The 22,046-nt window shown below is 40.1% G+C and overlaps 1 protein-coding gene across 7 annotated transcripts in view; it reads right to left on the bottom strand.

Annotated features, from left to right (window-relative positions):
• Positions 1-22,046, bottom strand: part of SMARCA2 (SWI/SNF related, matrix associated, actin dependent regulator of chromatin, subfamily a, member 2) — a 161,746-nt gene that overhangs the window by 108,037 nt on the left and 31,663 nt on the right. For all 7 annotated transcript variants that reach the window (XM_036928446.2, XM_036928450.2, XM_036928448.2 and 4 more), the window contains exons 6-12: positions 17,081-17,207; positions 14,979-15,152; positions 13,691-13,864; positions 11,268-11,438; positions 3,255-3,308; positions 437-567; positions 154-211 (exon numbers count right to left, since the gene is read on the bottom strand). In XM_036928446.2, the coding sequence (XP_036784341.2) occupies positions 154-211; positions 437-567; positions 3,255-3,308; positions 11,268-11,438; positions 13,691-13,864; positions 14,979-15,152; positions 17,081-17,207 (889 nt within the window). The remainder of the gene's footprint in view (positions 1-153; positions 212-436; positions 568-3,254; positions 3,309-11,267; positions 11,439-13,690; positions 13,865-14,978; positions 15,153-17,080; positions 17,208-22,046) is intronic.

Below are 22,046 nucleotides of genomic sequence, written 5' to 3'. Positions count from 1 at the left end.
CCCCCAGAGGTCACTGTACCACACGGCATGCACATCAAAGCTTTGGTAAACTCTCTGCCCTGTTGTTGCCCGATGGCCAACACCGGAGGACGAGGTCTAGAAGGACACAGGTGCTTCCCAACGAATAAACTCCAAACAGAGATACACACATACCTCCTCCTCATAATCAGAATCACTCTCTTCACTGTCAGATCTAGGGGCAACTTCATAACTACAGGAAAAGAGCAGAGAACAAGAGGGGTCTTAGTTCTTTAAATTACAAAACAATATATACGCACATGACTTAATCAGCATATTGTATGTGCTAATGACAGATGCAGGTATTAACTTTAACCATTTCAGGAAAAGGTCATGTTGTTTTAGTTCCAAGACTTTACAAGGACCACAAAAATCTAAAAAGCCAAAGAACACCAATAATTTGAATTTCAGGCCATACCCCGGATTCATTTCCAGCCAGGCGTCCAGCTGACTCGCTTTGGGTGCTTCTGGTCCGAAAAGGACCTTGCCAGTTTCTGTGTGAGTCACTTTGACTGGCAGGTCGCTCATCTGACTGCTCTCATCTATTGGCTAGAAAGGAGGAAACAAACACATCACTGCTTGGTATTAAGATGTTCTACCCATTCTACACTGGATGTTTCTTAGCCTTTTGCTACCCAGCATCTTTTTATCTGTGGAAGTGGGAAGCCACCTCCTACTAAAGAAAGAAAACACCAGCCTCTCTTGCAGCTAAGGCACTGGTACAAGCCTTTAACTCCAACAGCTGGACATTCACCAAGGCTCTGAATTTGGAGCTTTAAGTCCAAGGAAGCAGGAATCAAGGGGCACACTGACAGGAGGGAGACTACGTGCTGGCATGGTGGCACTGGCTACGCCAATACTTGCCTGCTCCCTGTTGTCAGCAGAGCCTTGCTGACCAATTGTACAATATAACAGGGTATGGCCTGCTGTCAGGGTCTCCAGTCATCCTGAAGAGCTGATGAATTACCTGGTATCCTTCTTACTTAAATCAGGCAGAGCTAATTTCTGTCCTTTGCAACTGATACTCTTCAACACGCAGTAATATTACCCCCTCCCACACCTCCCTGATAACTATTGAAAAGTCATGGTTTCAGAGAGAATGGGGAAAGGAAAAGGTATTCTGAGTTATATCATCTCACTTGTGGCCAGTTTGGCTTCGGCAAAACCAAACCACTAGGTATCGAGTCCAACCATTGGTACCTGTCAGTGTGATAAAGCAAAAGGCTCAGCTCATTTGAAACTTAGTGAACTGACCAGAAGTGGACAGAAGTTCATTATTAGACTCTTAATGAAAAGTGGCTTGCTCAGAAAATTAAGAGAATAACTGAAATTGCAGAGGCCATGTTTAACCTACTTCAGAGAACAAATTGTTTTAAAAGGCCTAAAAATGGAGTAATCCTATGCAAATGAATGCTACTGATTACAGGGTAGCTATACTTCCAGCAGCAGACCCCCAGGCAAGCTGTTTGTTTGGAAATGCTTGATTTGCTAGTAGCCAAGTTATCTAACTTGTTAAAAGTAACGAAATTCAATGTTTAGACAATTCACTAATTGCAAAGAATTTTTTTCCTATATTGCTCTTAATTGGAGTCAAATAAAAATGATAGGAAAACAGTATATTGTAGGTTATTTTCTTTATCTTATAGGAAATGACCCACCTCCCAAAATCATTCTTCCCCCCTCTCCTTCAACAAAGAACTATCTGAATAAGAAACGATATATTAGTGATTATCCACAAAAATAACCTTTTAAAAAGAAAAGGCCTACTCCAGACTGTCTTTTTTTTTTCCTTTAACGTGTGCCAAAGCAGTGGTTGTGAACCCCATTACTTTGCATGCCAAGATGACGCTTCCTCATTACAGTGAAAGGTCATCTATACACCCACATGATAAAGGAGGAAATCCACCATTTGCTATCATCTCCCTTGGAAAAAAACATATCCCATTATCTTAAACTATTATAATATAGCTTGTTTTATTGCTTATGTCATGCCTCAAAGAAAACTGGCAATCACTGTAGCTGGAATTAGAACTTTGGCAGAAGCACTGAATGAGCACAGTAGAGTGTAATAAGAACAATATTTTAAAATACACTGAGCAAGATGTCCACTTTGCCAACTTCAGTAAACCAACCACACATGTGTTAAGATTAAAGGGGGAAAAAAACGTGTATGTCACAAGCCCAAGATCAGCAGCTAATTCTCCCAAGAGATAATAAAAGGTAAGAGTGCTATCACACTAACAAGTTAAATCTCTCCCTGTGTGCTTGTTAATTACAGACCCAAGTGCAGCATGTGGAGGTAAGGCTGGGGGCTTTTACAAATTAGAGTTGTTTCTAAGTGCTCTAATATATAGTATTCTTCCCCCATAATGGCCCACTGAGAGTGTCTCACACATTAGATATTTATTCCGATCTTTTCTTTCCTTGTGATGGATTACAGTGGTTAAGCAACATTTATTGTTCAAGATGTTTCTGAATAGAACAGTGGTTTCAACCTTTTTTCTGCATCTAGGCTGTTCACATACACCACACGTCTCCCATGCACAGTGACCTAGAATGGGAAGAGGCAACCCTCCACCTGTCCCAATCCTCCAAGCAAGTTTATCAGAATCTGTGACAGGAGAGGGCAGTCTGAAATAAACCCCCTCCCCATCCTGTTCCGGGGGAAGGTCTCCTCACGTGAGGCATGGGAAGAGAACTTTAGGAAGAAAAATCCAATAAATAATTGTATTCTCATGATTCAGGAGAATATTAGGAAATAAAATTTAAGAATATGTTGACACATCTACAAATAGAAGCTATACCGTAAGCCTGTAGAACAATGTCCAGAAGTAAGTTAACCAAATATGTAAACTATTTGGCTTAAGGAGTTTTATAATTTCAAATCAATAATGAACTAAGGAAACTGGGTCATATTTTATGCTTCTGTATCATTTACTGGGAAAATGTAATTATAGAATCACTGAAGATTTTTTACACTATGAATTCATAAACATATGCTTATATGTTCACAGAAAATTCTACAAAAATACCAATTGACTGGCAGTCTCAGATGGAAGCAGATTACTTTTCAGTAATCTACATTATTCTAATTTTCTACTATGCTAAGGTACTATTTTTACTTAAAAATGGATTGCTGAGTAAAAATAAAATTCGTACACACAGAAAATGGAGCTGCAAGGTATGGCAGGGACTCGGCCAACAGAATGCAATGGAAACGGGTGAAGGCCCCTCACCTCTCCGTCTGGTCCCAGGGCCAGCTCTCCTCCCTCCGCATTCTCTTCAGCCTTCTGCAAAACAATATCGAATGTTACATGTGAACCAAAATGATGGGCACAAGAGGGACATCATGATAACTGTGTGCGAAACAGCATCTGATCACTACACATCATCATCTCCTAACAAAGCTCAAGTATTAAAGCCTTTATTTGCAATTCTCTTCACAATTGGAGATAAAGTGTGTATTTTATTGGTAACTCGCAGAATGTAATTGAAAGCCAGGTGTGATTCAAGACTGGCACACTGTGGAGATTTGTGGATTGTCTCTTCTGGGACCCAAATAGCTTAAGACAGGGCAGTATCAAGACAGAGGTCAGAATCTGAAATGTTCTTCTCGTGTTTGATGCTATGAAGACAAATCCTGATATTATGGGCTCAACTTTCCTATCCTCTTAGCAATTCTAGAAATGTCTACCAAGAAAAAACTCCAAATTGCTCTGGGGTCATAAAAATACAAAATCATACAAAATTTGATTGAGTTCTCTGAACATTTTTCATTCTACCTAATTGGCTTTCATAATATATAGCATTTCCACAGTGGGTATATGGAGATACTGTGATCTCATGAAAAAAACTGTCATCTACCATTTCTTAAATATTCCAATATCTTAGTCCATTAACCTCTATGTGCTTCAAAGGCAGCCTAAATGAAAAGCTAAGATTATGTCACATTTTGTACATACCCGAGAGAGTCTCATCTGCAATAAACACAAAATAGTCTAAAATCTCTTACATTTATAACAACCTCTTTGACAAGTGAAATCTTTAACATCATCTTTACAGAATCCTTATTTGAACATCATCACTGGAAAGCTACTCTATCTATAGGAGATACAATGAGAAAAACAAAAACATAATAACCTTTAGTCATTTCCCTTATCAAGACACTTAGGAAAATGAACTTTCCTCCCCTGGGCCCTTTAGTAAATTAAAAAATATATAATGATACAGAATCAATATTAACTCCACTTGGTTTACTTACGGCATTGATTGTATAATACCTTTTTTGCTTTCCATGAAAATAACTGTCTCTTCACAAAACAGCTTTTATAGAAAATGTTTAATGTTTAAAAATCCACCTTCGTGTCTATACTGAAAAAAAGTAGTTTGGTAAGTGTTTGAAATTTTAAGTTCTTTAAAAACTTTCTTACCAAAAAAAACCCCAAAATACATGTATGTAGGTATGCCAAAGCACAGGCACAAAAAATAGAAAATGTAGTGCTTCTACCAAATAGTAGGAAATGAAATGCTCCCTTTGGGTATGATTTCCCAAGAATGTGATTTTCTATTTATGCCACCCCAAAGTGAAAATGTTTACAAGCTCCGAAAGAATTATCAGAATGAAAAAGCGCTGGGCCCTATGTCTAGCCGGGGAAAGACAGAACAATGGCAGGGAAGGTCACAAGCGAGACCATCCTGCTGCTCACCACTGAGGGCTCCACTTTTGAAATTCTCAGGCACTATACTCAGGCGACTGTTTTAATTAATGGTGGAAAGTCAATTAATCCCATCATTCTTTTCATACAAATTAGAAATAAGCTACAAATGTGGCCAACAAAGGAAATCAAATGAGACAATGAATAAACCAATTTCCAATATCTAGCTAGTGGAACTGGATCACCATTTCAATGAAAAGTACATTAAGAAGCTTGAAGGACTACAAATAATAGAATTAAAGCTGTTCTAAAGGATACTGCTCTTCTATGAATATGCTATAGACTAGCTAGAGCATTATCTAAAAACGGCCTCAATCATCAGGCCCTTGCATTACTTAAAACCCCCTAAACTAATTTCAAAAATTCCATTCTGCATCAAATTTGACAGTAGTGTAATATTAGATTTAAGAAACGTGGTTCTGGAATTAGATGACCTGCGTTTGAATCCCAGATCCATCACTCAGTGCAAGAGGCTTTAGCTGTGTGATCTTGGGACAAATTTCTGTGTCTTGATCCCATCTTCTGTAAAACAGGGACAGGAACAGCCCCTACCTCCCAGGGCTGCTGTAGGCATGGAACACTGTTTCAGTATGTACAATCCAATGTACATGTACTATGTGATGTGAGTGTCAATCTCCACTATTAAAAGAATGATCGTCCGAGGGCTGATCTCCTACATCCATGTAAGACTGGCCATAGCACCGTCTGAAAACTGCTTCATAAGATGATGAAGTCAGGGTCTCTGTTTTGTTCACTCACATCCTACCCCCACACCTATACGGGGTCCTGGCACTTACAAGGTACCAAACAAATACTTGAAGAATAAATGAACGAGAGCAGCAAGAACAATGATTTTCACTTAGTGTACACTCAATGGACTCTATTACTCTAATTGGGTGCTAATATGTTTGCAAGTCATAAAATAGTTCAGAACACATACACGAGCCCTCACTTAACAGGCACTTTATGAGCCTTCTCTTGCACGCCCTGTACTTACACACGATTCTACCGTTATTATATGAGGTGGCAGCCAGGTGGCAGTCTACTCTCTGGCAAGAGATGTCAACTTCTCCCATCATGCTTTGAGTTCTGTCAGTTTGGTAATGACTGGTTGGTGTGCCTTCATAATACCCACACTCTCACATCAAACTGCTGCTTTATTCCCCCACCACCCCAAAACCTGAGACTCTTTGGTTCAAGGTAAACTCCAAACAGATTATGGTCGGTGCTACTGTTTGAGCTGATCTTGGACAGACTCTGAGCACCTGCTGAAATGACCTGGCGCCGATGTGGCAGCTGCCACTGTCTCCCACCAACATACTGTTATCTGTATCATGTGGTGGCAAACACATCCTGTCAATACTACCAGCTGACGCCTGAGCTTACTTCCATTGAATAAAACAAAAACAAGAACAAAACAAAGAACACTGCAGTCCCTCCACTGACTAGAACTAAAGGAACTTGGTACTGGCTTCTTCCTACCTGCAAAAAATTGGGAACTAATTATGCTCAGCGGGGAAGGAAGGAGGAGGGTGATTAACCTAGTCGTGGATGGGGTTATGAAACAGATTACTCATAACTAAGGACAATCTGGCTTCCCAATTTCCAAGGCCAATGGCAATTCACACCTTCCATTTAGGAATGATCACAAACAAAGCTATGTGCATGGTTACCCATCTTCCTTGCAGAAGCTATGTAAAGAAATCAACGACAGGAGTGAGGAAGGAGGGGAGCTCTAAACAGGAAAATCCCATGTAAGCTGAACTCAAGAAAAGAGATTTCAATGGAGCATTTTATTTAGATTACCACAATACAGGCCACAAACAGCCTCATTTTGTAAAGAAACAGTTTTATACCAAATATTTTACAATCTATATTATAAAGCAAATGCATTTTATCACCCAGCAGGTGTTACAATATGCTGAAGCAACATTCAAATGTGATGGCATTTTAAAGGCTCATTCTGCCTCGACAGGAACCTAAGCTTTCAGAAACTACTTGGTCTACTTTTACTATCCTTTAAGTGGACTTCTGAGTATTAAGATCGGTGGCCAGGCAATAAAAAATACCTAAGAATATCAAATGAACAGGCAATGCACATTACTTTGGTTGTGCCTTGTAGAGAAAACTGATGCCAACATTTTGACTCAAGCGACTGGTCAATCCAGTTAAGCAGGACTTTGATCCAAACTTCTGGTTTCGCCCATTTAGACAATGGACTAATCAAATAAATCTAATCATGGTGGCATTGTGTTCATATATCGTTAAAACAGTCACTACACTCAAATGCCCAGAATACCCAAGAGCCTTTCTTTTACCTATGAAAATCTCCTTATCGAGGATAATCACCTCTGGAGACAGCATTAATAAATAAAAGAATGGGAGTGATTTGAATTTAAACATGTGTCTCAACAACATTACTACTTTTGCATTTGATGTTCTTTTCACTGAAAACTGTACCAACAGGTTTTCCTGATTTTCTGATGATCTAAAAAGGATAAAAACACATTTCCTATCAGTATATTGATCGTTATACTATGCCAGAAAGATTCCCCTCTAAAACGTCACAGTCCTGAGATTCACTTACGACAGCGACAGTGTTTGAGGAGAGGAAGAAGAGATTTTTCAGAAAGAAAATCAAACACCACGATAAAAAGGTTATTCAGCACAATGTTCGGGCTCTGAGTATGTTCCCTTTAACCTCATGGGTTTCCAAGAAATGTCACAAATAAGTAACAAGGGCATAGTTGCACTGCTATAGACACCACTGAAAGATTGAGAAGAAGAAATAAATACTTAATTTTGACCTGAAGTCAACAGCTTGGGAAGCTGAACTCCTGAAATGACTCAACTTCCAAGCAGTAGGCTGGGAAGAGGGGGAAGGAGGCTGACATGGGCTCCTACCACGGCTCATGGAGAAATGCACCCTAAAGCCCTGCAAGAAATATTTTATTGGCACTAGGAACCACTTCAAGTTAGAGGCCACAGAATAAGAGGATTCTCTTTGCAGGACCTGGGGAGGGAGGAGTAAGCACAGGCCTCGCGCAAAATGACAAACCCTCTCACCAACTCCCACACGCCTCAGTAGCCAAAGACATGGGCACTGTCGCATAGATACCCTACCTACTATAATCCAATTGATTCACAACTAGAAGAAAGCACTGGCCACTTATTTTCTCAATACTACAGAGAATACACAAGAAAGGGGGAAAAAAGATTTTATTTCCGAAAAAAAAAAGCCACTATCACCATCACGTGAAACAAAGGAACAACAATCATGATTCTACATTTATAGCACAGAATTGCTTGATAAAGTAAAGTAATACTTAACTGAGCACTTACTATGTCTAGGGAGCATTCTAAATGCTTTAGATAAACTCTCTCATGTAATCCTCACAACAAATCTATGGTGTAGGTACTGTTCCTATCACCTTACAGATCAAGAGACTGAAGAACTAGGTGACTGCCCCTTTAAGGAACTCCCGTACAACAGTAAAGTATGATATGTTTTCTTATGCAGTGATGAATTCAAAAGACTTCTTCCTAACATGATTCAAACAGTGGTCCAATGTCCTAACTTAGCATGTCCAATACTATTTGTACACACTGTGGTGGCTTTATGGAGCCCCATACCCTTTTCTTAATCTGTAGTCACATAGTAGATATTAGAGACAATCATGGCAGAGAATGGAAACCTCAAGGTCGTGCATAATCTACATAATCATGCACTCAGCATTTCACATGGCAGAATCTGGCTTCACACAATTAAGTAGCTCAGTATCCCTCCTAATACTTAAGCAGTAGTTAACTTCTTTTTCTTCCATTTCAAGGGCAGTAATGGAAGATCGGGCTGCATTTGAGACGTTCCAGAAGGATTTATAAATACACGTTACAGAAGAGACTTTAATGGTGAGAAGAGGAAACCAAACAAGGGCATGACAGGTTAAGGAGGCCACTCTACTAACACTAACAGGTGAGCACAAAAAAGCCTGCTCTGCTGCACTGGAGAAATTTAAAAAATATTATACACTAGTTTAACACTAAAGTAAAAAGTAATCCTTTTCCAATTACATTAAAATTAAATTCCAATTAAATTACTCATCTTTAACAGCACGGTTCTTAGAGATGTCTGTATCTTAACGATCCTACAAGTGTTGCTACCAGCTCAGTGCTGTTAGGTTTTCTCAAAACAAAGGCTTATTGATGCCTCACTAAATTAAAAAAAAAAGCTGCAGATAGGTACAGCATAATACTCAATTCTGTGGGAAAATGCTGAAAGGGGCAGCACATAATTTTTAAGTTTCTGGACACAGTTTTCCTCTGACAGAGGAGCTGGAACAAGCCGCTCTCAATCATTCACTCTAATGGAGGGAAGAAGAACCATAGATAATCCAAACTGTCAAATAATCAGCTTTTGAAAGCATCCATTTTCTTTGCACTTGAATAAAGGTGCATCTGGAATTGTGTGAGTCATTCTGAACTAAAGTCTCAAAGCTCCTGAAAGACATGGTTTTCAGGAAGCACTAGGAAGGGGCCGAGTTCCTTCTCTTCCTTCATTATCCCATTTCTCCCAGCAAGACAGCCCAGGAAGGACAGACAGCCTGTCCTCCTTAGTTCCACTGAGTGCCAGGAGTGTTCAAATGCTAGGCATCCTCAGAGCACACTAGGGAGGAGGTAGAGGGCCGATAATAAAGTAATGCCCCTGCACATTCAGTCATGTGAGATGACCAACAGGAGGCACCTCGACATATCCACCCGGCAGCCTGGAGAGTCTTGATAGCTATTGCTTGTCTGCCAGGAAAGCAGCCCCATCCCCAGCTGTACTCCCGGGCTTCCTTCGCAGCATTCTTCATGGTTTATACATTTCGGTGCATACTGGATTAATGCGCACCAGTCTGTCTGTCTCTCTGATGAAACTGAGAGAGAAGGCACGTGTGCTTTTCCTCACCATTGCACATGCTCTCCCCTGGCATCTAGCACACTGCCTAGCTCATAGTAAGCGTTGAGTTAATATTTGTTCACAGAATGCACAAAATACAAAGAATAAATGCCACTAGCAAACTTGAAGGCAAGAGTTTGGAAGTAGAAAGCCAAACTATAGATTGTGTAGAGTTGGCAGCACCAAAAAAAATATTGTGACAGGTCCCTGCTCTGAACACAAAAATAAAGGGATAATCATTATCACTCAATTATGTATCTTTCTTCGCCTATGGTGACATAATGATCTAATACTATGGCAGCAATCTATTAAGTATAACTCAGAAGCTCAAATCTGGGCCGTTAGTTTTTAATCATAAAGAAATGTGGAATATGAATTTTAGTGCTAAAAACACTAACAGGGTGACCTTTTAGTGGCAGCCTCTGCAAAATACACCTCTGGATTAGAGAAGACTAAAATTGCCACTCCATGGGGTGTACTTACGGAATATTATAGAATTGTATCTCTTTGCCTATGTGCTCTTCACTAACTCTGAAAACATCTTTTTAGTCAGAAATTGGGAGCTGGGGTTTTGCAAAGTCTATAATGCTACTTTGACAAGAAAATGAGGTATTCTTCACCAACGAAATGTCTAAATCCAAGCCCTGAGTCATACCACGTTCATCTTCACAATAAGGGAAGCTAACTTATACTAAAGAAATCAGGTGCAAGAAGGCACCTTCTCAATCATTTATTCCTCCTCCTTAATTATGAAACAGGTATGAGAATTCAGGAGCCATGAAATTAATTACTTTTTGAGAAACATTTTGCTCAATTATGCAGTGCAGAGACTAAATGATGAAATGCTACCAGTCCTCAATCTTCACAAATTTTATGACCTTCTGTTGATGTCTGTGCCCAGGCCAATCAGAATTTACCATGAAAACAAAATGTTAAAGGAGAACTAAATTACCAAACCATTTAAGCTTCAAAGAGGATCGGGATGCACAGGGCAGCACGAGCAGATTATGCTTGAATCTTATCCGTGTCCATTTCTCGTGGTAATTAGGCTATGTTTTACATAGGACTCTGTACTGTTTTCTGTAATTCTCTAAAAGCCTGACCCGCGCACTTACCTTCGTGGGACACCAGGACAGCTGAACTGAATGAACAACTTTGGCATTATTGTCAGTCAGAACAAACAGGCTGAAATAGGCTCCCCAAGTATCCCAAAGCTCTCTCTCACATCTTCCTCAGGTGTCTTTCGATCTGTACTCCAAATTTTCTTCTTTTCATTCCAGTTTACCTCAGGTGCCCCCTGCCACACTGGCGTTAAACCAAAGCACTTACCTGTGCCCACGGCTTTTCCTTTTGACTGTGTTCACTTCATTTTTAAATACCGTGTGAAACAAAGGGAAAACGGGCCCAACTGCTTCTGTTCAGTGCATCCTGCCAGTACGCCCTCATCTCCAATGCGGTGCCTAGCACGCCTGGCCAGCTCTTTCGCGCCGCGCCCACTGGCGTGAGGCATGTCTGTGCCCTAGTGACTCGAACTCCCGCCGGTGCAGTCGGGAGCTGGCGCGAGAGGGCGGCGCGCGCCTCGGGCTGGGGCTCACCTTCCTCCTCCTCCTCCGCTTCTTCTTCTCTTTGGCCGCCTGGGCCTGCTTGTGCTCCCACACCAGGCTGGTGAGGTTGGCCACGTATTCATCGGTCTGCTGCAGAAGGTAAGCTAGACGCCTGTCCTTCTTTTGATCGATCAGTTTCCGGTAGCCCTCTTCATCTTCAGCCTAGGAAGGAGAGAAGGGCGTAAGGGTCTGACAAACAGCGGCAGGGTGTCCCCTCCCCGACAGTGTGCCCCCTGTGACTGTGGCAAGGGCAGCGAGCCAGGCGGGGCAGGCGCCTGTGGAAGGGCCTTGCCTGCCGTGTCCCAGGGCATGGGGCCCGTGGCAGGCGCAGGCCACGCGGCCACGCTGCTGTGCGGTGTGATCAGGCGCTCTGAGTCGGCTCTTGACTCTGCTGTGTTTCTTTCATGGCACACAGAAATGTTAAAATGTGACGACTCACTATGTGAAGTTTATTCTTAACTTTGTATTTTGGAAACTGGCAGATACAATCAAAAAGGACAAGAACGGTCTAGTCTCTCATAAAACCAATATCAGGCAACAAAAATGAACAAAAATGGGATACCCATTTCAGTGCCACCCTTCTTCCAACTCCTCCTTCCCAATTCCAAACTGGATTGTTTTGAGCAAATTCCAGACATAACATATCCTTTCATTCATAAATATTTCAGTAAATACTTCTAAAGGCAAGGAATCCAATGGGCTTGAACTTTCATACTTCAAAGCATTACAAACACGGTGTTTGATAGGAAAGGTCAAATTTGGGGGATTTTTTTCACAGACTGGCACTGAAGTATGGGCCGAGGTGATGGCAGACAAGTCATTTGCCACCTGTAGTCTGATACTGCTGAGCAATAAAACAGATACAGTGATTTCCACCTCCACCTCCCATTAAGCAACCTTATGAGCCTAAATGGAATAAAAACCCTGATGAACTCTGAGCCATTTCAAGAGAAATATTTTTTATACATCCCAATAAAAGGACATCTCAAAAATGCTGCTCTCATGTGATGCTGGATAAATAGAACATGCCACAAAATTATCAAGAGGCAACTACATCAGAGAAGAGCTTAGGACCTTCAGTCCAGGGATGTCACTCCAGCATGGCCCGAGTGACAGAAGTCCCATCACTCAGGCTGCTGTCTGCCCCATGGATGAGCATGAACCTCAAATGCTATTATAACTCTAATTGCTTTTGGTTATGGTTGATCTCACTTGAAGAAAGAGTGATAAAAAAACTTCAGTTTCTCTGTTATCTGTATATTCCATCATTTAATTGCAAAAATTAATGATTTGCAAACGCCTAATCATTAGTGTCAAACCAATCTGTTATTGAGGTTCTAATATAGTTTCACTTCAGATGAATCAGACAAATTTGACCACTTACTGCTCAAATTACTATAAAATGGTCTCCCTAACTAGTCAGAAATCTTGGACAGTTCTCCTTCCCACCCAGAAAAGGAGGAGGTAGGAAAAGATGCTAAGATTTAGTAGCACCTGGACACAGAGACTTTTAAATGTTTACTCTCTGGAATCCAAAAAAATTAATGAAAACAAAATGCAAGCCACAACACCATCAAGGAAGACAGTGTCACTTGGAATTTTCCAGGGATACCATTGTGGACTGAGGCTAATGATTTTGTTATCTTCATCGAGTCCTTCAGCATATATCCCAGATAGAATCTGTAGGTCTCTTACTGTTATAGATCACACACACTTTCCTAAAATCCATGGTGTTCTCTGAGATCTAATTCCAAAAATAAGTGGTCAATAAGACCAAATATGCAGGCTAATGATAAACCAATCCCTTCTGTATTTATATATCCATTAAAAAATGATCATGCAAATGTAATGATCCATGAATAGCCTTTGACAATAACATGGCTATAACCAAAAAAAGCAAAAACATTTCAAAATTAACTTAAAAATCACTTATAATGTTAGAGAAAAAATTCTGTCATTAAAAAAAAAGATAAAGATAAGCACCAGAAGCTTCAACAAAAAGACCTTCTTGGATTCCAAGACACAATCTAGTGAGATTTATTCAAAACAATGTGTGTCATCTATCTCAAAGAGGTAATATTTCAAAAAGAATTGACATATCCAGATCTTCCAGATCTGGTTATTAAAATTCCTGCAAAATATAGTACCTGCCTTTATGTGAGTTCTAATCCAAACAGCAATGCTACCCCAGACATGGAAATACCGTACTCATCATTTGTAGCCCAAGATTTGTGGCATGCATTGTCTAGGGAAGAGATGTTTTCACTACATCCCTTCTGAAGTTCAAGGGAACATGTTTATATACTTGATGAGCAATTCTTACTCCCTCCTGCTCCTACGGCATATGTAACACACTCCATGCAGACGGATGCGAGGGCAGCATCTTCCCAGGTTCCTGCAGGCGGGCCCCTTACCATCAGGCGCCGCATTCTCTCCTTCTCGATCCGCTCTGTCTCCTTCTTCTGCTCCCTTTCAGTGTTAGCGTGCCAAGTCGCCACAGCTTTGGAGAGCTTCTGGATCTTCCCGGCCACAGACCGATGGTACTCCTTAAAATCTTTTGCATGTTGTAAAATACTGTTCAGGTATTCCTACAGGATCCAAAGGAGGGAGAAAGCGATACTTACAATCCATTTCCCAATGTCATGTGAGGTTTCAGCGTAGTCCAGAAGACTCTCAGTGTGTATTTAACAACAGCAAAAGACTAGAATCTAGTGTGGGACAGGTGCCCTGGTGTCCCCATAGCTGAGGTGTGGGCTACAGGACTGGTGGGGTGATGGCCTCTCAAAGTTTGCTTTGGTGCCAGCCTGTGGAAGAGAAGCCTCCATGGCCTTGGGGGTATGGCCACAATGAAATGGAAAGATCAGAGATCGAGAGAAAACAGTGGAACAGCGATGATAAATGAAAAGCAAATCACTCCCAAATAAATCTGAGGGAGACAGCTATTTCCAGGGAGTACCATTTACAAAAGTGATGTTCTTTCTGCTTTAGCTTAAATACCTTAGGATTATAACTTGGATTAAGTTTATAGGAAGCCAAAACTGCCATACATAATTTGTATCCACTTTTTAAATAAAGCAGGGAAAATGTGCACCCTTATTTACATTGAAATCCAACATTTTTCAAAACAAAATGAAGCTAGGCACCAAATTAAGCACAGAAAAACAAACACAATTTATAGGATTATGACAAAATCAAATCCTACATCAAAATATTTCCAAACTCCTAGAAAGGAATGTTGTAAAATATTTGCCCCTGTGAAACCTCGAACTGGGCCCTTGAAAAGCCCAGGAGACTATATTTATATTTGTTTTAAAAATAACTGTTTGCTCTTTTCTTTCCGTTTCCAAGTTCCCTCTCCCCAGGATTTTGCTCTAGGAAATCCACCTGTGCCCACCCAGCCAGCAGCTTCCCACGTGATCATGAAGATGGTGCCTGGCTGGAATTAAGAAGCCAGGCTCCTCACCTCATTCCACTACAGCCCTTAGCAGGTCTCCCCCCTCAGCTGGCTTGGCCTAAGTTTCCATTTAGGCCATCCCATGGTCAGACTGTGTAAGCTCCAAGGAACCTTTCTGTTCTGTGATGTCCCTCCCACCAGAAAGGCACATTTTTCAGTCATCTGGACTCCATCCAGTTCTAGCAGGACATCCTGCCAACAGAAGGGCGTGCCCCCCCCACCCCACCCCCGACCCCTAGCCTGCCTACCTGGTGCTTCTGCCTGCGCTTCCTCTCCTGCTCAATCTTCTGCTGCTTCTCCAGTTTCTCCGTCATGCGTGCTTCCCTCAGGGTCTGGCGCTTGCTCCGTTTGTAGGCTTTGGAGTTCAGAGCCGTCTCCAGGGTTGTGTCCCGTCGCATGCAGGCCACCACCTCCTGTCTTAGCTGTCAAGAAGGGAGCAGTTAGAGACCTGCCCCAAATGGAGGCCAGACTCCTGAACTCAGCCCTTCTCTCCCTTCCATTTGGGGGAGCAGAATGGGGTTGCTGTGAGTTTTTCAATCCCGGTTGGCCCTTCAGTAAATGAAGGACTAAATCATGCCAAATTTATATAATATTTTCAAGTTGGTTTAAGTTTTCTTTCCAAATAATTCAGATACAAAGCGATAATAGCACTATAACACTAAAGAAATTAGATATTGTCTTGGCTTTTAAATAAATTAATTCAGAACAAATTAATTAATGATATTAATTAGTTAATAAGCTTTTTCAATTTTTTTACTTTCTCTTAAGTATCATACTAACATTCTCTTTGTGTTTAAAGATTAACTTTAATAATGCTCTGCAAAAAGAATAGAATTATTTCCTATGCATATACAATAGTAGCAGGTACTCAACACAATGCTAATTCATAGTCTCATATAAAAGATGGGAAATACTTAGTTTTAGCTTCCTTCTACTCCCAACAATGATAATCTTTGTAAAGTATTTCAGTTTTACACTATATCATGGACTTAACTTTTAAGTTATCATAAATATAATATCTTACCCATATTGTATGTTATGTGGTGGTGGGACATGGGGGAATGGGAATGTACATTAAAGTAATCATTCTGAATCTGAAATCAGCATCAACTGCAGCTAATTTCATTGGGAAACTTTATAGATAACAGATTTTTCAACAATATCAAGCAAAAATCAGAGACCAGTAAGAGACCAGCATTGTGAAGCTAATCTGAATATCACTTTATTCCTGAAAATACACTTGGTTAATAATCATGTAACATAATTTTATCAAACACTTCATGACTGCATTTCCTGAAGTTACCTGCAGCAAAGAAGTAAATGGACTTGGAGGCTTTTTCTTTCTTTCTCTCTGAATTTAGGCTGAAAACTATTCTCAGAAAGCTATGGCCAAGTAGCACCCTGCTGCCCTCCTACCATAGTATAACCAATAAAGCAAACTACTCCCAAATTCACATGACAATAACAAGTGGGTGGCCTTGTGATTTTAGTCACAGCCTCCAACAGATCAAGTCATGCAATTCAATACTTCCAAACTACTGTCATTTATTAATAATTCATTTTGCATGCCCAAGACCATCAGCAAACCAACCCAGCTGACTGGTAAGGAAGCGTTCCTCTTCCCCTTTGGCTAAAAGAAGCAGTGTGCAGACCAGGAGATCACACTCATCAGAGTGAAAATTACCTCTGCTTCATTCTACTCGTCTCCTACTGATGCAGCAATTAAAAAATAGATCATTATACTAACTTTCATTAGTCAGTGACTACTAAGAACCACAGCAAGAACAATGGATAACAATTTGCTGGGTAGTCAATATGGGGGTCTGATGTGATCAAATGCTCCAAACTTAGGTTTTGATGAATAACCAATAGTTAAAAAAAAATAACTTTATGTATTTCTATAAATGATGAACTATTAATTCAGTGGAGTGGCTATCCTATTTATTAAAATTATTTTCATAGTTGTGGCTAGGATTTTACATTTGTATTTACCACGAAGCTTTGACCTACTACCTTCTTGTGTTTCTTTGGAGTCATAAAGGCAAACAGGAGCTATCCCGTTTGTTCTAAAGGTTTCATCCACGGTAACAAAATGCCGTAACCCTGGCTTTGGAAACCATAATACAAGAGGAAAAAGAAAAGCCTCTGATATACAGAAGAGAAAAACAGAATAATAAGCAATTCATCCTCATTACTTTTAGCTCCATGCTGCTGGTTTAAAAGATACACTACTTACTATGTTTGTATCTTTATAACAATATTGAACAGACTTAAGGAAACACACAGATCACACTCTCCTACAATTACATTTATTTCCTATAGCTCAGATTCTCTGGAGAAAAGGTATTACCTGACGTTGGAAATTGAGTAACCGAAGTGCTTTCAGTTCCACAGTTGCTTTGGTTCGTAAATCTGGTGGCAAAGAGCCAGGCAGATTTTCCAGTTCTTGTATTCTATGAGCTATGCGAGCCTGAAGTCTAAAGGAGATAATGAAATGGGGGAGGGCAGAGGTGGACATATACATTACAATTAGTCTTTAATGATAAACCACCCTAGGTTTAAGTTCATGGCAAAACATATTCCAGATACTGTCAGCCAATTTCTGACACCCAAAGAGATTTTCTGGTGTCAGGAGAAAAGCTACCTTTGCATTAAGTCAGACAAGTGTCACACGTTGCATAACACTGGCCTTCTCCATTACCCCTCTCCATAACACCCAGAAAAGAAAGCTCACAATACATCTAAGCAGAAAAGTCAAATGCCATCTCTTGCTCTGAACAGACAGAGAACATGAGAGACAGGAAAATATGACAGCTCCCAAATGCCCAGCCAGCCAGAGTGCTGAGCTCAGACAACTCAGTTTTCTTTCCAGCTTCTGGTTCTGTACTAGGCAACAGGGCCATTTGCCCTCCTTGCCAAGATGCTGATGACAATGGCCATTAAGGCTGAGTGAACAACAGCAGTTATAGGTGCTGAGACCACAGAAATCAGCCAACCCAAGACATTCAGAGGGAGCCCTGGCAACCACAGCCACTTCCTCTGCGAGCAGTGCCTGCTGGAGAAAAGAAAAGGCAAATCTGGCATTTTAAGAAATCAGGTTTGGGGCAGCAGTAAGTAGTAAAGAAAACAGTATTTAAAGGGTAGGCATTTCTAGAAAAGGATTGCTGGAGATGCTTGTTATAGACATCATAAAAAATACATCGGCAGGTGCTTTCTCATAAAAAAGCAAAGACATCACATTTTCCTTATTCATTTGGGATACCAGTACTGCTAGCTTATAGTTTACTAGCACTGTTAGTTTATATTAGTATAAACCGGTTTTAGAGGTCACCTGGACCTATTCTTACAAATAATTATATGCCATTTAAATCTATTTGTGGGCAAACTGTCTTAGAAGAGATTTCAACAAAGAAAAATTAGAAAAAAGTAACAAGTTAAAATCAACAGCACTAAGGTTCACTTATTGCACAATTTTAGTTAATTCTACCACTCTCTCAAACTCACACACACCCAAGGTAAATGCTATAATCGTTCCATTTCACTGATTAGAAAACTTAAGTCTGGAGATAACAAGAAACATGCCGATGTCACAGAATAAGTAAAGGACAGAGCCAAGGCCAGAACCCTCCTTCTCCTGACCCGGAAGCCACTGCAGGGTCATTGTACGTAGCTAAAACACACTTTCTGTAAGTTTCCTGACCTCAACTATAAAAGCTGACAATTAAAGATTCTATTAAAAAATAATATGGGTTTGTCAACCTTTATGATACTGTATATTAATATGAACAAGTAAAACCTTTTGTGACTTAGAGGCTGCAAGATACCTTAATACATCACACTGCTCAAATATCAAACTGAGGGCTTTCACAAAAACTTAGTTGTTTGCTTGGGTAGAGAAATCAAATGCAATCTTTTTCAAACATTTAAAAACAACAGTAAGGGGAATGCATCACTATTTATTGATTTCACTGAAAATATGTACTATTTTATGTGGTACATACATATTATTAATTCTGGCTTAATAAATGATTAAACAGCATGATGTGTTTTTACGAGTATTATCACTCTTAGTCATGCTGTTATTTCCACTACACAAACCAAGATAAACAGTACTTTTAAATGGCTTACCCAAGCAACACACTTAAAATGTGTTAATTCAAACAACAGAAATAAACTTCCATTATTTTACTCTTTTGGTCACACTGTTCAAACTCTCCCAACTTTCTTCCACATTCCTTGTACTAGTGATAGTCACAGGATTATTATCATGGTATTTTCTTATTTTCACTGTATGAAACAAACATTTACGTCATTCAATTTCTTAAATATTAATGGAGCCAAAAATCTCCGGGTACAGCCACAGATGATACGTCTTAACAGCTGGGGTATTAAGAGAAAAATCTATTATACATTTTCTTCAAATATATCATTGAAAGGGAAAAGAAATTAAACTACAATGATTTTACTTCTGTAGAATTAAGGCACATGCTAAAGGAAAATTATATATGGCACTAAAAAATGAGGGCCGCTGCTGAGGTTATCTTGCTCCTCGGTTCTAGACTCACTGCAGACCGTTTTCATTTGACTCCCCCAGAACTCAAAAACCATCCGCTGGTTTTCTGGTTTACTCCCTGACAAAGTGGGCCAGGAACTCAATTAGAGGAACAGCTGCTTTTTTCCTAATCTGCTACAGGACCCTGGAGCTGGGACCAAATAATCAATCTTGGGACAACTGAGCTGAGGTGTGAGATTAAACCACATTGACCTGGGAGGATGGAGTTGAGAAGGAAAGCAGGGAGGTGGGGAGGAGGAAGATGGAGCACTGGGTGGCAGCGGGAATTGGTGGGGCAGGGATGGGGGTCGGGGAGCTAGTTCTTCCTAAAATAACTGTTTCTCCAAAGGGCCTTGTAATTTCTCAGTAAATCTCAGATTCCCCAGCACAAAAGAATCTTTCTTTTATGAAAGGGAGGCAGGAAGTACAAAGTGTAAACGTGCAAACTAAGGAGAAGAGGAAAGGGAGATCCCATAGTAAAATTATATGCACTCGATTCAGCACACGGCGGGTACATAGCAAAGGTACAGGAGGGGCTTCCATAACGTAGCAAATTTTATCTTTTTGTGATGGTTGTTTTTGCTTGTTGTTAATAGAAAACTTCATTTTAAATAATGCTCTTCTCCAGACAATTTCATCTTCCCATCAATGGGATTCAGCAGGCAGTCCTGTAAAGAGATTCAGGATTCTAAACTTCCCAAAACAACAACAGATGTAATACTGCATAACTGCAGGAGACTCATTTCGAGTCCACATGAGTACAGAAAATTGAAGCAGAATTAGGTCACTCAGGTTTTTCATACAGCTTGAACAGTAAATCTAGAGGGGTTACTGTTCTGGCAAGAAAGAGTTCCATTAAAGGTAACAGATATTTGTTCAGGTCCAGAGGAGAAGTTTATGATTCCTAGAGGAGAGTTATTTGAACAGAAAATGACACTGGTACATTTTGTTCCTTCAAGGACCTGGGTGACACTTTTAAAAAAAGAGAGAGGAAGACTGACTTTTTGTAACTCTGCTGAGGAAGCAGCCCTTTGTGATTCCTGAGGAGGCATTTTCAGGGCTGCAGTGCAGGAACCTCCAGCCAGCCTGCACCCTGAGGCAAGGTAGATGTCCTACCGTTTCCTTGCGAAGTGCCGACCTGATACCAACAAGGGCTGACAAAACTCAAAGATGCTCTTCTCAGGTAACCTTCCTTGAATGTGAAATACATCTTCCGTGCCAACATTTGTAGAATTCGTTTACATGCTAACACAACAATTCCTGGGCACTTCTGCCCAAACATCTAACTCTAAATGGAAGTGCTTAACTTAGGCATACGGATAGTTGTAATGAAAGTGTGCCAGAAAGGCCAAAGGCAAGGGGAGTATCTCTCTGCTACACTTGCTACTGAGAAAAGCAGTGAGTTCTATTGTAAGAGAAAGATGGTCAAAAAAGTCCAAGTTAAATGGGAACAGAATGTTCTAACTGGAAAGCTTGTACAGATCTGAGGTGAAGCGTTCATATGTAAAAACTTATTTATGCTATTACTGAATAAAGAAGGTCAATTTGTCAAAATTCTGATTTCATGACGAACAAGGAAACACAGCCAAATGACTTAAAGGTTAAAAAAAAATTTATGATTCTGACAGACAATTTTCACTGACAAGGTAAGTGGTATCACAACGGTCAAAGAAATGAATCTCTGTTAAAGAATTTCTGACAGATGATTTTTGCTCAAACTAAGTTTCCAAAATTACAGAAGAGATTGTTATTTAGCCCTTGCTCAAATCCTACATTGGACCCTCCCAGTTATCAGTGCTAAAGACTAGTGAGCCATCCCCTCAAAGAGGGGCAAAAGGAAAAGTGTTTCTTAGCTGTCTTTTACCAGGGCCAATAGGACTTAATCTAACCCTTTTTAAGGGAACCATTTAGCTAACCTCTGCACTTGGATAAAGTATCTTCATCTGGGCAGAAGCCAGTTATTGTTCCATAAGTAAAGAAGAGGAAAGATTTCTCCACAAACACTGCTGGTGCCAACCTAGTCTTCTTCTCAAGATGGCCATGGGAAAATTCAAGCCAACAGTCCCGCCAGCTTTTTGGACCCAGGGATGTCACTCACATCAATCATTTCGAAAGCCATGTAGCTTTACAAAAGAGGAAACACTTATCAAGTAATAATTTGAAAAACAGCCATTCTACCACATTCTGTCATGTGTAATATTTAAAAGACACTAATAGATTATTTCTTCATTGGCACAGAAGAACAAAAGCTTTTCACCTACTAGAATAGGCTAAATAGTACTACTTTATACTGTATACTTGGGAGACTATCCATTAAGAATCACTTCAAAAAAAGGTGCTAAAATGAGCTCATTACAAGAAATCCCTGCCAATAAAACTCTGGCAAAAATGACAAATGAAATTTAGGAATTAGTAAAATATACACACAACACAACATAGGCTGAATACGGAAGGAAGGTATTTCTAAGTACAAAGCCAGTATTATGAGCGTAGTCGGCATCATCTAATGAAGAACATACTGGTAGCTTTATACCTTCAAGGTCTAAAAAAAAAATGTTAGCATTTAGGAAGTGAGAATTTTGGAATAAACTAAACAGTACCCATCTATCCCATCTATAGTCTTTAAAAAAATACTTTTGACTTTTCTTATTCAATAGCAACATAAAGGACTACATTTGAATACAGTTTTTCTGCCCCAAATGAATACTTCATATCTGACTTTAAACCACACAGCAATTATTCATCCACCAGAATCTGCCTATCA

Source organism: Manis pentadactyla, chromosome 3 (assembly GCF_030020395.1).
Source record: "Manis pentadactyla isolate mManPen7 chromosome 3, mManPen7.hap1, whole genome shotgun sequence".
Classification (NCBI taxonomy): Eukaryota; Metazoa; Chordata; class Mammalia; order Pholidota; family Manidae; genus Manis; species Manis pentadactyla.
This window is presented reverse-complemented; position numbering and strand designations above follow the sequence as displayed.